Raw genomic sequence first — 15,262 nt, 5'->3', positions numbered from 1 at the left:
AAATATTTACAATATTTCCGAAAGTCTCCCCTTCAATAAATACATGAATACATGAAATTCGACGTAGGAATACCTTATTGAGATTGACAAATTTCTATTTTTGTCCATGCCATTCCTAATTCACGAAAAAAATGAAGTCGAATCATGTAAACAAAAACATAAAATTTAACATATTTTCATTATATAGCCCATCCGAACCCATTCCAGGCTCGGCTTGTCAATGGCTCTGACAGTGCTTAAGGCAGAGTAGAGGTCTTGCAAGACGGATCCTGGGGAACTGTTTGTGGTGTTGGCTGGGATCTGAGAGACGCGAGGGTAGTCTGCAGGATGCTGGGGTTTGATGGAGCATTGGACGCACCGGGGTCTGCAAGGTTTGGTCAGGGCTCTAGTCGTATTCTTCTCGATAGGGTCAACTGTGATGGTACAGAAGACAACCTTGCAGAATGTGGTTATTCAGTGAATGCACGTTACTCATGCAGTCATACAAGTGATGCAGGTGCCATGTGTTACTCAGGAGGTATTATTTCTAGATATTATAAACTTGTAGTACACCTATCCGAGAACGAGGTTCAATGAGAACGAACATCAGAATAATTCTTTTATAAGTGACTTTAAAAATCTCCCTTTTTGCCTCTTAATGAATTTATTTTTAACTAATTTTGTTAAGGGGCTGGATCTTTCACAAAATATATAGTTATTATCATTGTGCAAGTTGTTTTCATTCGGTCGATTTATAAGGAGGCAGGTATTGTGGAGGAACGTACATAATAGTCATGTAAGAATAAGATGTTTCCCTACGGTCTATAAATCATTTGATTAAGGCACAATGGTGTTAATTTTCTTCGCCTCTACACTCCGCATTTAATATGTAGTTAATTACGAGGTAGTACTGATAGGATAACTATTTGCAATCAATAGCAACCGAAAGATGGCTCGATTTATTTAAACTGCCATCATACTTTTGCATCTAACGTATGTTGAAATTTGTGATGATATCATCTATAAGAAAATAACAGTTATTAAGTTTTTATTCTCTTGTAGTCCATCCGAACCCATTTAAAGTTCGTCTTGTCGGTGGGTCCAACGATGCTGAAGGGAGAGTAGAACTTTTGCACGGTGGATCCTGGGGAACTATCTGTGATGACAGCTGGGATCTGAGAGACGCGAGGGTGGTTTGTAGAATGCTGGGGTTTGGTGGAGCCTTGGACGCACCGGGATCTGCTAGGTTTGGTCAGGGCGCTGGTCGTATTATTCTAGATGTCATCGGATGTGACGGAACAGAAGAAAACGTAGCAGAATGTATTCACCGAGGGATTGGAGTACATTACTGTGGACATGATGAAGATGCGGGCGCTATTTGTTACAATGGAGGTATGTTTAACCGCCACAAGCAGTCCCGATATATCATTATATTAGGAGTTTACTTATTATCCACTAATATCAGTCGTGGATGGTCTTGAGCTGATGATATGTTCAAGAAAAGACATGTTAATAATGAGTCTAGTTTCCACTAGTTTCCTTCCGGCTTATTCAAAGTAGGGACCAATACTTTAGCTTAAGAATCATATTGAAACCATCTAAACTTTTACTACAGTAACTTCACAAATAACATATACATAACTGCCTTGTGCCATCTATTTCATTTTGTGTGCTATTTCACATTTTATTGGTTTTTAATTGCATTATCAATTACCGATTTCCTTTGCCTCAGCCCATCCAAATCCTTTCGGAATAAGGCTGGTCGATGGATCCAGCAAAGCTGAAGGAAGAGTGGAGGTCTTCTACGATGGATCCTGGGGAACTATCTGTGATAATGGCTGGGATCTGAGAGACGCGAGGGTCGTCTGCAGAATGCTGGGGTTTGAGGGAGCCTTGGACGCACCGACATCTGCAAGGTTTGGTCAGGGATCTGGGGATATACTTCTCAATCTTGTTGGTTGTGACGGAACGGAGGCAAATCTTGCGGACTGTGCACATCTTGGGTTAGGTGTCAATTTCTGCGGACATGAAGAGGATGCTGGTGCCATCTGTTACTCGGGAGGTATGTGTCAACACTTTCGGTAAAATGATATTGTGTGCATACCTTTTTATGATATAGTCAGGCACAAGAGTGGTTTCATAATCACCCTGTAAAGATTGTTGTTCAGCTGTTTTAAGTCGTTTCACTGACATTCGTGCCGGATAGACGCTGTTTGCACAATGTAAAGAATGTGCAATGAATGAATTGTCACAAGAAAACAGGGCACTATTTGGGTAATGGTCATTTATTTTAAAATTTGTATTTTACAGTCTAATTTGCATGATAGACACTTTCACTAAATGTCGATACATCTCTCGGGTATAACAAAGGCTAGTATAGATGTCTTCGATAGGAGGCTGAACAGATACGATTATTAAAAACTCTCCAACTCCAATAAGATATTGACTTAAATTGAGTGCATACCCAAATAATTATATGAAGAACTAAACTAGAAAAGGACAGAGAATGACAATTACTAAAAGAAAGAAATTTCATTTTCGTTTTAGCCTATCCAAACTCTGTTGGAGTACGGCTCGTGGGTGGATCCAACAGTTCTGAAGGCAGAGTGGAGATCAGATACAACGGCACCTGGGGAACAGTTTGCGACGATGGCTGGGATTTGCAAGATGCAAATGTCGTATGCAGAATGCTAGGATTCGGAAACGCCTCGACTGCACCAGGTTCAGCCCAGTTTGGCGAGGGGTCCGATGACATTCTCCTGTCTCATGTCGGGTGCGATGGAACGGAAGACAATCTTGCGGACTGCGCACATCTAGGATTTGGAGTGAACAACTGTCAACATAACGAAGACGCCGGGGTCACGTGTCTCATGGGAGGTACAATATTTAAATGTTACGCACATTGCATCCAGTCATCATTTTTCATTTAACCTTTCAAAGTGACCTAACTAATTTTGACACGTTTTGAATCCAATTATGAATGAATTGCTTACAAGGAAAAAGGTAAAAAATTATTTACGAAATTCATTATAAAGATAACTATTCTTATACAGGGAAACGGAATCGTGTGCATTATATTAAGCAGTTACGATTCAAGCTGGAATCAGCGCAATGACGAGAAATAAAGGATTTAATTACTTCAAAAAGTTACTAACTTTCTCTTAACTTCATTCAAAACTTTATACACACCTTCGTTTTCAAATCTTTATAATAAAAATTATCATAGCCCATGTTTTTATCTTTTTACCGTATATATTTTGAAAATGTGGAATGTCTTAATGTGAATTGTTTATTAATGATATTTATCTTATGTTCCACTTTTGTCATAGATATGGCTGCCTATTCCCATTTAGTCGCGCCTGATGTTACGACACCTACAACTGACGATCCGATGACAGCTGCTGACGACATTACAGTAGCATCGTCAAGTACGCAGAAAATTTCCCGCAATCAGGAAATCCCGACTAATTTTGAAGATCTGAACTTGAATACAAGACCTAGTCTGTTGTCAGATCTTCCAAAGATATTTCTACTTGGGCTTTGCGTTTTATTGTTTACCATCATTCTGATATTGTCCTGCTGGTACTGTCTTCATAGAATAAGAAAAAGAAGGGCTGCGAAAAATATAAACGCCGATATTTATGTGGATGTAACGAGTATTGGCACGATGCAAGCTATTTCGCTTAACTCAGTTTATCAAGACCTGAACGCCCCACCTCGGTTACCGGATAGACGAAAATCCGGTATGCTTCATCATGATTATGAATCAAATATAGCAACTGATGATGACGGAAAAAATGATCTGAATCTCTCGCAATACATCACAAAAGGAGAACCACATAAATACATGGACATGAATACCGTTTATGAAACACCTGACAATGAAAAACACTTTGATCTCGATGGATATATCCTTCCGACCAGGGACGCATTATCGGATGATGGAGTGACAGCGACGGCTGATCAATTTCGTGACGATAAATCGAATAATCATGAGTACATCGACAAGAAAACTGTCTACCAAACGCCCTCAGCGGGGAAAGATGTGGACATGAATGGATATCTTCTCCCGTGAGAGGACAACTCCGACACAGACCCGAGCAAACACGATGGAAAAACACTATCTAGTGTGCAAATAAATAAAACTGCACCTCAAAAAACTCCTGAAGTTTCTAAGAGTTTAAATAAAAGACTGGAGGCTGCCGTGAAACAAAAAACATAACACGGAATTATTACCATGAATATATGGACATGACAACTGTGGGGTAAAAGATAAAAGATACAATTAGACACTTATGAGAAGTGGTTCAGTTGTTGATAATGCACTTATCCGTCATTTGTAAGGATATACACAAGTGTGCTGAAAAAAGATTATCGAATGAGAGCCGTATTTTAGTAGTAACAAATCACCACGATCGAAAAGGATTCTTCCGCTTCAGTACGATGGAAAACTGAAAGGGATGTCAAATGTAATTATTAATGGCGGTCATAAGTTCAGCAAGTAAATTAAAATCCTCTTTAGTTCCATACCATCTCAGTTCAATGAAGATTAATGCCTATTCTATTACCATTCACACGCAACTGTTTTTCTAAATAATTGTTTAATTCAATGGACATATCCAATGATTAAACTTATCTTCAAACCACTGATCTAAACCAACTCGTAGATTAGACACTGTCAGACATATATAGGTTTTTTCTCCATTGTATAATATCATTCAAGACGAAATGTATGACAGTAATACAGACTTTCATGTAAATATCAAGTTAAACGACAATAATTACTTTATCAGTGTTGAAATAATGAATAAAACAATAAGCATTTGGGTACAAAAAATGAAAATATCATATATTTTCTGTAATTTTACCTCTTTGTGATACACGAATAACCATTTCTGTAAGATTGTAAATAAATTTACGAATGTAATTGCTTAACCAAATAAGAGCAAAATGTTCGACATAGCAAGGTATGTACAATAAGGGAAACAAATGAAATCGTATCAATCATACTGCGTTCCTTCTTTTAGTGTAGACGTTACATATCAAACTATTTAGATATTGACTGTACTCGATTGCCTCTATCACTATCATCACATTAGATGTGGCTCAATTCATTATGTAATAGAGATGTTAAGAGATTCTTCATAATCATATGGAAATCCTTTCTATGCATCAAAATAATCTATTTTCACAATACGTATTTGTCCAACGATAATAAAAAAGGATAACAAGTCAGGCTTAAAGGTAAAGACCAGTATTGGAAACGCCCCAATTTCAAAAAATGAAATGGAAGCTCTCATTACCAATCATGTGAAAGAATATGTTTTGACTAATACATGATGATAACAAATTTGCCGGGAAACCGCCTACTAATTCATATATTTGGTAAATTTGTTTCTCTCATGGTCTGTGAGAGATATAGGGTAGTCCCATATACATCTTTCTGTGTATAGTGCTTGTACCTTTAGGAAGAATGGGCCAAATTTCTTATCATTTTGATGATTCCAGAACCTTGCAGATGCTAGATGCTAGATGATCAACCTTTTCTGAGCAATTCCACAACGTTTCTTTCACAATGCAATCGCATGACCATAACTGGTCTTTACCTTTAACATCGCAACTAAATATACCTATCTTGCTTTGAAAATAACAGTTCTGGCTCCTCGACAGTATGTTTCTTCCTTTTGTTTGGTGCATTTGTTAGTGAGTATCCTTTTGGCTATAAACGTGTCATGGGACACTCAATATATTGTTATAATGTGCACGACTTTGCAAAATATAACAACCTTTTTAACACGGTATAACGCATACAAAAGAGAATCTTCTGCGCACCTCTCTTCCTTGCATAATTACTCCATTGTTTGAGCAGCGCGCATGGCTCGACTCCAAGGGATCAAGGCAAGAGGTCGCAAATACCCTCAATTTTATATTACAAATACTGCATGCATTCAGTATTACATATAATCACTTAAAAATTTAGATGATGTATACGTATACTTATATGATGTATATCTTCCCAAACAGAATATTGATTGTTACATTACATTGTAAAGTGATTATATGTTTATAAACAGAATATTGATGTACATCAATGAAGTTTAATAAATACAATACAATACAATACATGTACATTTAGAATGTGTCTCGAGCCATTATATCTTAATCTCAGCTTGCTGCCTCGGTGAAATATAGCCTCACTCTGGAAGTTGTCGGTTCACATATTTTGTTGTAGGCCTACTTGAACGCCAAAGCATGGGATATTTCTATATGTGCGTGAGTGAACGTGCAACGTAAACACTTTTTTGGTACTGTATAATGCGTGCTAAAGTTAATTAGACTGTGCGGGTTTTGGCCAAATCTACGGGCGTTCTCAATGACGCCCCAAGTGAATCAAGTGCCTCGATACAAACTATTTAATTCACCTGATAATAATACTAGTATTTAAATAGACAGAATCCAATCTGCATACATGTTGCCACACTTAATACATGCAGTTTGCATTCTGACTATTGCGAATCCTAGACAGATGAATGAAATAATTTGTATTGAGGAACTTCACAAAGACGTATGTATTAAATTTGATTACATTACGGAAATGGCCTGTTCCCTTCCACGCAATACAATACAGACGGTACTACACGACTAGAACAACTTGTCTCGACCAAGCCACAAACCGGCTGTTTATCAAATTTCAACAATAATTTATCATCAGGTTTTAAAACAAATCATGTTATATCCATATTCATGTTGTTATTGTTCAGAAACACTAATCGGAAGAAAAAAAACTCACCGAAGAGTCATTCGTGTCAGGGGCGAATCTAGGGGGGTTAGGAGGTTTAAATCCTCCCTTGGGCTGGCCAAGGTGCTTTTTACCCCCCCCCCCCCGAAATATTGGTTGGCACTTTTTTCAAATTGAAAACAAATGTTAGTGCTCCCTACCCCCCCCCCCCCGCCCACTAAGCGAAATATTGGTCGGCGCGATTTTTCAAATGTCAACCCCCCCCCCCCCCGCCTACGCCATAAAAAAGAAGCTAGATCCGCCTGTTAAAATTCGTCATTCTTCGTTATTAGACGAATCAGTCGTTTAGACGTACCATCTTTGGTACAAGCTCGCTGATTGGCTGTTTATTCACTTAGGGCGTCATTGAGAATACCCGTAGATTTGGCCAAAACCCGTTCTGGGTTTCAATACCTCAGCGATCACCCTGCTGTTACTATAGTAGCTTCTCGATTTTGCACACGAACCGCAGATTCTCTGTCCGCAATGAGCTTGCGAAATACCCCTAATGTTTGTCGAACTGGCAACAACTAATTTATGCAGCTTGGATTCTGTCTATTGAAATAATATTATCCTTATCAGGTGAATGAAATATTTTGTATCGAGGCACTTCACAAAGACGTATGCATTAAATTGGGTTACATTACGAAAATTGCCTAATGGCATTGCAAATGCAATACCTCCGTAGAGATACGTACGCATTCACCGAAAAGCGAAACCACGTATTGTATCAAGGGCGGTCTGTGTGCAACGGCCGTAAACATGAGTGTTCTGCGTCCGCGAAGGTCTGTCCGTTGCTGAGCGAAAACTCGCTAATATCTTAGCTTGGGGCATGTAAAGTGAGGCCCTTATTCCAAAGGATTACAAATGTACCCTGAATCATATTTAACATACATAGCATGCAATTTGTTGTTTCCTATAACATATTATATTCACCTCAAAAATTCAGAATTTACCTCGTGTCATGATATTTCAACTTGATATATACTTATGAAATACATGGTTCATTTATTGTCTTATATTGAACGACGAAATATACATTATTTGTATACTAATTATATACACAGAGAGTCCCGTGGAAATCCACGGGTAGATTGTGCAGATGAGATATAAATTTGCAATATCAAACTTGACGCTACCATATTTTGTTGTAATAAAAAAAGTGGAAATCAGGCAGGAAAAGCTGCAAGTTAACTTTAGAGGAATGGAAAGAGCGTGAGCGGAGAAAGAGAAAGGAGGAGGAAGTGAGACCACTTTACAAACAATTGGGTATTGACTTGTAAGCTAGACATTGCATTTCAGGACGGTCCCGCACTCCATAGGCCTATATATAGTATATTTAATGGAATATGATGCCTTTAATGTACACCAAGTTACGAAATTCGCCATCATAGGCCATTGTTATAAATCCAAAATAAAAAAAATGACTATAGTAATTGAAAAATTAATCATACTACAAAATTATATATCATCAAATGTGTTTGACAACTTTTAATATGTAAAGGAAACCCTGACAAGAAAAGCAAAACACTGTGAAATGCGCAAACACCTATTAAAAAATGCACAGCTTTTTAAGAATAAGTTCCTTGGAGGCGTGGAAAAATGACCGGGAAATGATAATATGTAAGAGGGAAGTCATTTAAAAAATAATCGTAAATTTATTTGTTCTGTTCATCGTATACATTAATACCATTATCTATCAAACAGTATAATTCAATGCCTACCCCAAAATTGTGACTCGGATCTCGCAAGAAATGAAACCATTGAATGGTGACATGGCCTTCTCAGTCAACTACGAGTACTTTTCAGTCTTCTCAGTCTGTGCCCCTACTCTTTGGAACACTCTCCCCGCCCATATCCAGGACTCAGCCACCATTGACATTCTCAACAAAATCTAAAAACTCATCTTTTCCAAAATCAACCCAAATAACTATAAAATAAGTTTGAATTAGTATTACAATGCCTACATTATGTCTTTTTAAACTGTTGCTATTATTGATACACTGTATAATGATATATGTTAAGTTACCAAGGAATTTACATGCTATGTTAATTTCTTTAATGATGTTAGCAATGTTTGATCTTCTTGGTAATTTAAGTAATGTTAATTTGTTTAGTAATGTTGATTTTCTTGAAGTAATCTTGATTTATGTACAGCGCATTAAAACTTTCATGTCACAAGCGCTTTATAAATTTGTCGTATTATTATTATAATTAAAGGTCCAGTGTCTAGTCACCTTCAACCAGTCGTTCTGGGTATCATTAGCGTGATATCTTGTCGAAAGGCTCCATGTAATACCAGACACAATATTGTGAGTGACCTGAGCTTAGTCCGATTTTGTTAAAACCCTATCAACCTATATCTTTCATTTTCTTGTTATTCCACGAAGAATTCCTTCACATTTAAAAGAGATTACAATCTCTCATAGAAACTCCTAGCTTGTTGGACAAATGTCAGCAGTCTGAAAATATTATTAAACCCTGCCCCCCCCAAAAAAAAAAGGTCTAGCAATCCCTCTAATAGTTATACAGTTGTCCGATCAAAACAATCTGATTGTAGTTATCATGTTTTCAATTTAATCGAGGGGCAATCGATCCGTTTCAGACAAAAGGTTAATTCTTATTTTCGTTCTGCGTCACAATGAACCACTTTGGATAATATACAAAATAAATGCAATTTTGCGGAAACTCATCGACAGTCTTCTACCAGATATACGTCTTATAAATTGCTCCAACAATGCTGAAGGAAGAGTGGAGGTCTTGTACGGTGGATCGTGGATGACCGTTTGTGGTGATGAATTCTGGAATCTGTTAAACGCAAGGGTATTATGTAGAATGCTGGGGTTCGAAGGTGCCCTGGCCGCACCACGATCGGCTAGGTTTGGTCAGGGTTCTGGTGATATTCTTCGTGTCATTTGCAGGGGAACAGAAGACAGGCTGCAAGACTGTTCACGTGTAAGGCTTTACTCTTCCTGTGAGCATCGCTGGGATGCAGGCGCCATGTGTTACTCAGGAGGTGCGAACTCTTTTGGACATGAGGAAACGAATATTCGTAATTATAAATGGCATTCTGTTCAAATCGCAAACAAAAAAATATTTTTAGCTTATATGGTAATACAAGTACTTTTTCTTATCATTGCTACAAAATCAATTACTAAAATTTGACGTTTCCATTTGGAAAAGTGATAGTGAAGGTTTTATGACTGCATTTGACTTTGACTATTTTTCTAGGAATTTCTTGAATGTTGGCTAACATGCAATCATATTGCTTTTAAGAATCCGTACTCACAACAACATATGTATATTTATCTCTTAAGGCCAATGCATTACAACACTGGTAAATATAGGTAAACCTATGATTTGACATGGTTTATTCAATTTCAAAGGAGATATTCGTAGTTATTCAAAAAAGCTGCACTGTGTTTATTGTTTTAAATATATGATATCGAAATGATACAGAAAAATTTACATTTTCGCTAAGTTATCATTTTCACAAAAGTAGCCAAAGCTGTGTGTAAATATTATATCCTTACACTATTACAAACGAATTATGTTTCTTAAAATTCATTTTTAGCCCATCCGAATCCACTTCAAATTCGTCTTGTCGGTGGGTCTAACGATGCCGAAGGAAGAGTAGAGATCATGCACGATGGATCCTGGGGAACTATCTGTGATGTTGGCTGGGATCTCAGAGACGCGAGGGTGGTCTGCAGAATGCAGGGGTTTGATGGAGCCATGGACGCAACAGGATATGCAAGGTTCGGTCAGGGCTCTGGTCGTATTCTTCTAGCTAATGCCAGGTGTGAGGGAACAGAAGGCAACCTTGCAGACTGTGCTCATAATGCAGGGAATAGAGTTGTCTCTTGCAGCAATACCAGATGTATAAGTTACGTTTGCAGTCATAACAGGGTTGCAGGTGTCATTTGTTATTCCGGAGGTAGGTTTTTCTGGGTCCGTATTTTACAGAATAAGAGTTTTGAGCTGATCTTTAAAGACAAATGGAGCAGTAATTCTAAATTCTTTATTGCTTCATATTTCGGCCATAAAGAAAAAAAAATCACGAATTTGTCCCCCCCCCCCCAAAAAAAAAAAAAAAAAAAAAAAAAATATGTAGTGTTCTTATCATTCAGGGATTCGAGTTCACGACTGTAGACATGATGAAGATGCGGGCACTATTTGTTACTCAGGAAGTAAGTTACCTCTCCGTTTTAAGCTATTGTGTACAAAAACATTTGATATAAAAAAAGGCATTTTCCCTGTAGCTTTATGATCTTTCATATTTGTTGAACAAATTGTTTGTATCGGGGAGTCACATTATAGGAGGAACTACTATAATTTGCTTTAATCTATATACGTATTTAAGTAGATGTAATATTAAAGATAAATCTGAAAACAAGTACATTATCAACCTAAAACAGTTGAGCATGGAAGGGGTGTCCCCATGTGGCTTAGCATAGATTTAAACGGTTACAATGGTTTTTTTTTATCGGATTCACAATCTGTATTAATTTCTTATGATGCTTGAAGTACAAAAGAGCTACGTTAGATTTTTAAGTTGAACTATATCCAAAAGAAGTTAAGTTATGAAAAACGACAACAATGAAATTTTAAAAATACGAAAGGTCTAAGGCAGGACAGTTATGGGGTGAAAGGGCAGAGTTGAACTCATTGTTTTACATTACAAGAAGCGGTTTCAGTGATAAGGTAGAAGACATAATCTGTGTGATTGTATGTATGCCCATACATTTAGTATTATCGTCGTGCATAGAAACCTTGGCCCATAAACATAGACCTAACTAACCTAGTTGTCAATTCATTACCTAGGCTAAAGTACCACGAGTTCATAGTAAGTTGCCATCTAGGCGTAGTCTGTTTTTATGAATTTTGGACCTGAACAGTACAGCGGCCTTCAAACTCAGAGTCGTCAGCTGGTGGCGAGTCCAGCGCCACATCAACCGTTATAGATCTTGCCTTGGCAATTTATTAACCTGCTGGATGAATGTACTTGCAGTTCGTTGTTACCCAGCAGGCCAGCTCCGCGAGGGTGATGTACGATGTCCTATATTAGAAACGAGAAACACTTCTGCCTCCTTTTCTACTAATGGCTTTTCATGAAATGTGTAAAGGATTTCTGATCCTGCTGATTTAAGCTAGATGGAATGGTCGTGCTTACACTTTTGTCTATACGTTCCGCCTGAGGTAGGAGATTCGGTCAAGTATATGTACATCAGTGATCGGACGTAGTATTTCCTGTACCAAGCACACCGGAAACCTAACAAGAGAATAATTTACAAACAGTTTCCGACAGAAATAGAAATGTCAGAGAAAGTTTCCCAAAAATCGGACCCTCCGAAAGAAAAAAAATCGAATAAAAAACAAGTGGATTCAATAGCTTGAAATATTTTTCCGCGAAAAATGACTGTTCCTCTATAAAATAAAAAAAAGGAAATAGGCAACATGACTAGATTCCCAGTAGTATTACTGACCTTAGCTTGGTCAGATTTTTGTAAAACTCTACTAACCTATATCTTTCATTTTCTTTTTTTTTCCACGTTGAAATCATTTACGGATAAAAGAAATACACTCTCACAGAGAAACTCGCTTGTTGGACAAATGTCGGCAGTCTGAGAATTGGTTTTATAACTCCCGTCCCCTGAAAAGAAAATGTCTAGCAACGCCCCCGTTATTTATCACAGTTTCACGATCAAAACAATCTGATTTATAGTTGTCATATTTTTCAATAAAACGAGGGGCATTGGATCCGTTTTTAGAAAAAAGATAAGTTCTTCTGCTCGTTCTGCGTCACACTGAATCACTTGGGATAATATACAATAAAATGTAGTTTTGCGGAAACCCACCAGTAATCTTCTACCTAGGAAACGACTTATAAATGCCTCCAACGATTGCTGAAGGAAGAGTGAAGGTCTTGTACACTGTGAAAAGGTTGGGCAATATTTCTTCAACACTTTGCCCAATATGTGCCAATAGTCAACCCAACCATCTTTTGGGCAATATTTTGCCCAGTGTTTAATATTGGTAAACGTAAGTACCGTACTTCACATGTGCATAATTGTTTCGTGTTTTGACCAAAATTTGGGCAAACATATGACCCTTCAACTGCCCGACTACGGTAGCCTACTTGTTGGGAAAATCTTGAACAACTGTTGAGCAAAATACGAAAATATTGCCCAATTATATGGTAGGGTTGACTATTGGCAAAGTGTTGGAAAATATTGCCCAACCTTTTCACAGTGTACGGTGGATCACGGAAGACTGTTTGCGGTCGTTACTGGTATTTGTTCGAATCAACGCTGGTTTGCAGGATATGGGGTTCGACGGTGCCCTAGTCGGGTCACGATCAGCCAGGTTTGGTCATGGTTCAGGTGACATTCTTCAAGGCCCGGTCACACAGCCTTTCGCGTCTGTATCGCGGGTAAAATTTCGCGATTTTTTTTTGCCCGCGGTTGCCCGTGGTGGAAAATGTGCAAAATTGGCTTACCCGCGGTTTACCCGTGGTATGCCCGCGGAACAGACGCCGGCGACTGTTCCGCGTCCTTATCGCGGGTGAAGCGCGGCGGTACCGCGGCCTACCACGCTTACACGCGGTACACACGCTAATGCACGTGATAACAACGCGGTACAGACGCGGAACAAACGTGCTATGACCGTGCTCCACCCGCGATTACCCGCTAAAATTTCGCGTCCAATTCCGCGTGTAACCACGTCTTAACCGCGGCCGTAGCACGTCCTAGCACGTTCGTTCCGCGTCTGTACCGCGTCTTTACCGCGTGTACCACGTGTACCGCCCGCGATTACCCGCGGTCTAAATTTTTGGGCAGCCCAAAACTTTTTCGCGCGGCCAACCGCGTGTGAATTTCTTACCGCGTGTAACGACGGGTAAAGTACGGCTGTATCGCGTCTTTATCGCGACCTCAAAGCGTCCAACAGCGTCTGCTTCACGGGCAGAAATTTTTGGCCGTGATTCGGCCGCGATACGCCCGTGGAGGGCTGTGTGACCGGGCCTTTACGTCGATTGTTTTGGGACAGAAGACACTCTGGCGGACTTTTTCGATGTATCGGTCATTTCTTACTGCGGACATAATGGGATGCGGGCGCCATGCGTTACTCAGAAGGTGCGGGCTCTTTTGGACATGAGGAAACGAATTTTTGTTATTTTAAATGGCATACTTTGAAAAACGCAAAAATGTAAAAAAAGAAATAGAGCTCTTAAGGTCAGCTCATAAGTTCATAAATTTACTTCTTTGTTTCATTATTACAAAATCAAAAACTAAAATCTAACGTTACGTTACGTTTGAGAAAGTGATAGTGAAGGTCTTATCCTATTTTATAACTGCGTTTAACTGTGATTAACATGCATTTTTTTTGCTTTTAAGAACCCATACACATAATAATATATTTATATTTAGTTCGCTTTAGTTCATATACTTTTTCTTTTTTAATTTGCCCCACCGGAATCCATTCGAGGTAAGTTTAATCGATGGCACCATAAACATTTTCTCTTAGCTTTCACTGACAGTAAAAGCTCGTTCAGACATGGCGGCGGCGAAACCGCGGCGATTAATATATATTTATATATATATATATATATATATGTTAATATAGCTTACCAGTGTCTAGTGATACATTAGTTGATATATTTCTGATTTTCTTTGAATTTCACCTTTGAAGTGATAGTTGAGTTCTGTTGCTGAGGGCGCTACACAAAATAATTTTTGTGAGACAATGAAAAACTGAGTGTCAAATTTGAAACATAATATTTAGATGACAACATCATCTTTGTTTGATCAAAATCGGTTCAGAGGCGGCTTGAAATATAACGATTTCTAATATTTGTGTACCACTACACTAGATATTTTGAAAAAATTGGAAAAAAAAAACGTTTACAAAACACGAAATAACGCCTTTTACGTCGTATTTCAGCAAAGGCCGATGTTGGCTTTTTGTTGGCATTTTCGTGTTGCTTATATTACCCACAATAAGCCGGCTCATGTATTATTTTTAATTGAATAATTAATTAACGATCACCGTGTTTTTTCTAAAGTGGAGCTGAATTGGTATGATCGTATTGGCTAAATTTCACACATTTTGGGGTCAAAGCATTTTTAGGTTCTAAAAGGGCACTATAAATGTCATTGATAAGAATAAGAGCAATTACCATGCACTTTGAAGGCATTTGCGGTCTGAAAACAGAACTTAACTATCCCTTTAAATGATATTTTGTTGGATGCAAAGCCCATACGTACTAGTCATATTCCAAACTACCAATTTTTCGAGATTTCGTCGGTTTAATTAAACTGTAAGATACATACAAATCTAAGTTCCTGTGAAATGTGAAATATTTGAAGTAGAAACAATTTATTTTCTCCTTTAGCCCATCCTCAGCCATTTTAGGTTTGTCTTGTAGGTAGATCAATTGACGCTGTAGGAAGAGTAGAAGTCTTAAACGGTGGATCCTGGGGAACTGTTGGTTTGATCTGAGAGACG

General features: G+C 38.3%; 1 protein-coding gene across 1 annotated transcript in view; it reads left to right on the top strand.

Annotated features, from left to right (window-relative positions):
* The window catches only part of LOC754921 (deleted in malignant brain tumors 1 protein-like), a 55,830-nt gene that overhangs the window by 30,107 nt on the left and 10,461 nt on the right, over positions 1 to 15,262 (top strand). Inside the window, exons 11-16 of the mRNA XM_030995764.1 lie at positions 1,042 to 1,371; positions 1,712 to 2,041; positions 2,527 to 2,856; positions 3,309 to 3,407; positions 9,504 to 9,773; positions 10,332 to 10,694. Of these exons, the coding sequence (XP_030851624.1) occupies positions 1,042 to 1,371; positions 1,712 to 2,041; positions 2,527 to 2,856; positions 3,309 to 3,407; positions 9,504 to 9,773; positions 10,332 to 10,694 (1,722 nt within the window). The remainder of the gene's footprint in view (positions 1 to 1,041; positions 1,372 to 1,711; positions 2,042 to 2,526; positions 2,857 to 3,308; positions 3,408 to 9,503; positions 9,774 to 10,331; positions 10,695 to 15,262) is intronic.

This window comes from Strongylocentrotus purpuratus, unplaced genomic scaffold (assembly GCF_000002235.5).
Source record: "Strongylocentrotus purpuratus isolate Spur 01 unplaced genomic scaffold, Spur_5.0 spur5_scaffold_3, whole genome shotgun sequence".
In the NCBI taxonomy this organism is placed as follows: domain Eukaryota; kingdom Metazoa; phylum Echinodermata; class Echinoidea; order Camarodonta; family Strongylocentrotidae; genus Strongylocentrotus; species Strongylocentrotus purpuratus.
The sequence above is the reverse complement of the archived record's forward strand: the minus strand, read 5'-3'. Positions and strand labels throughout refer to the sequence as shown.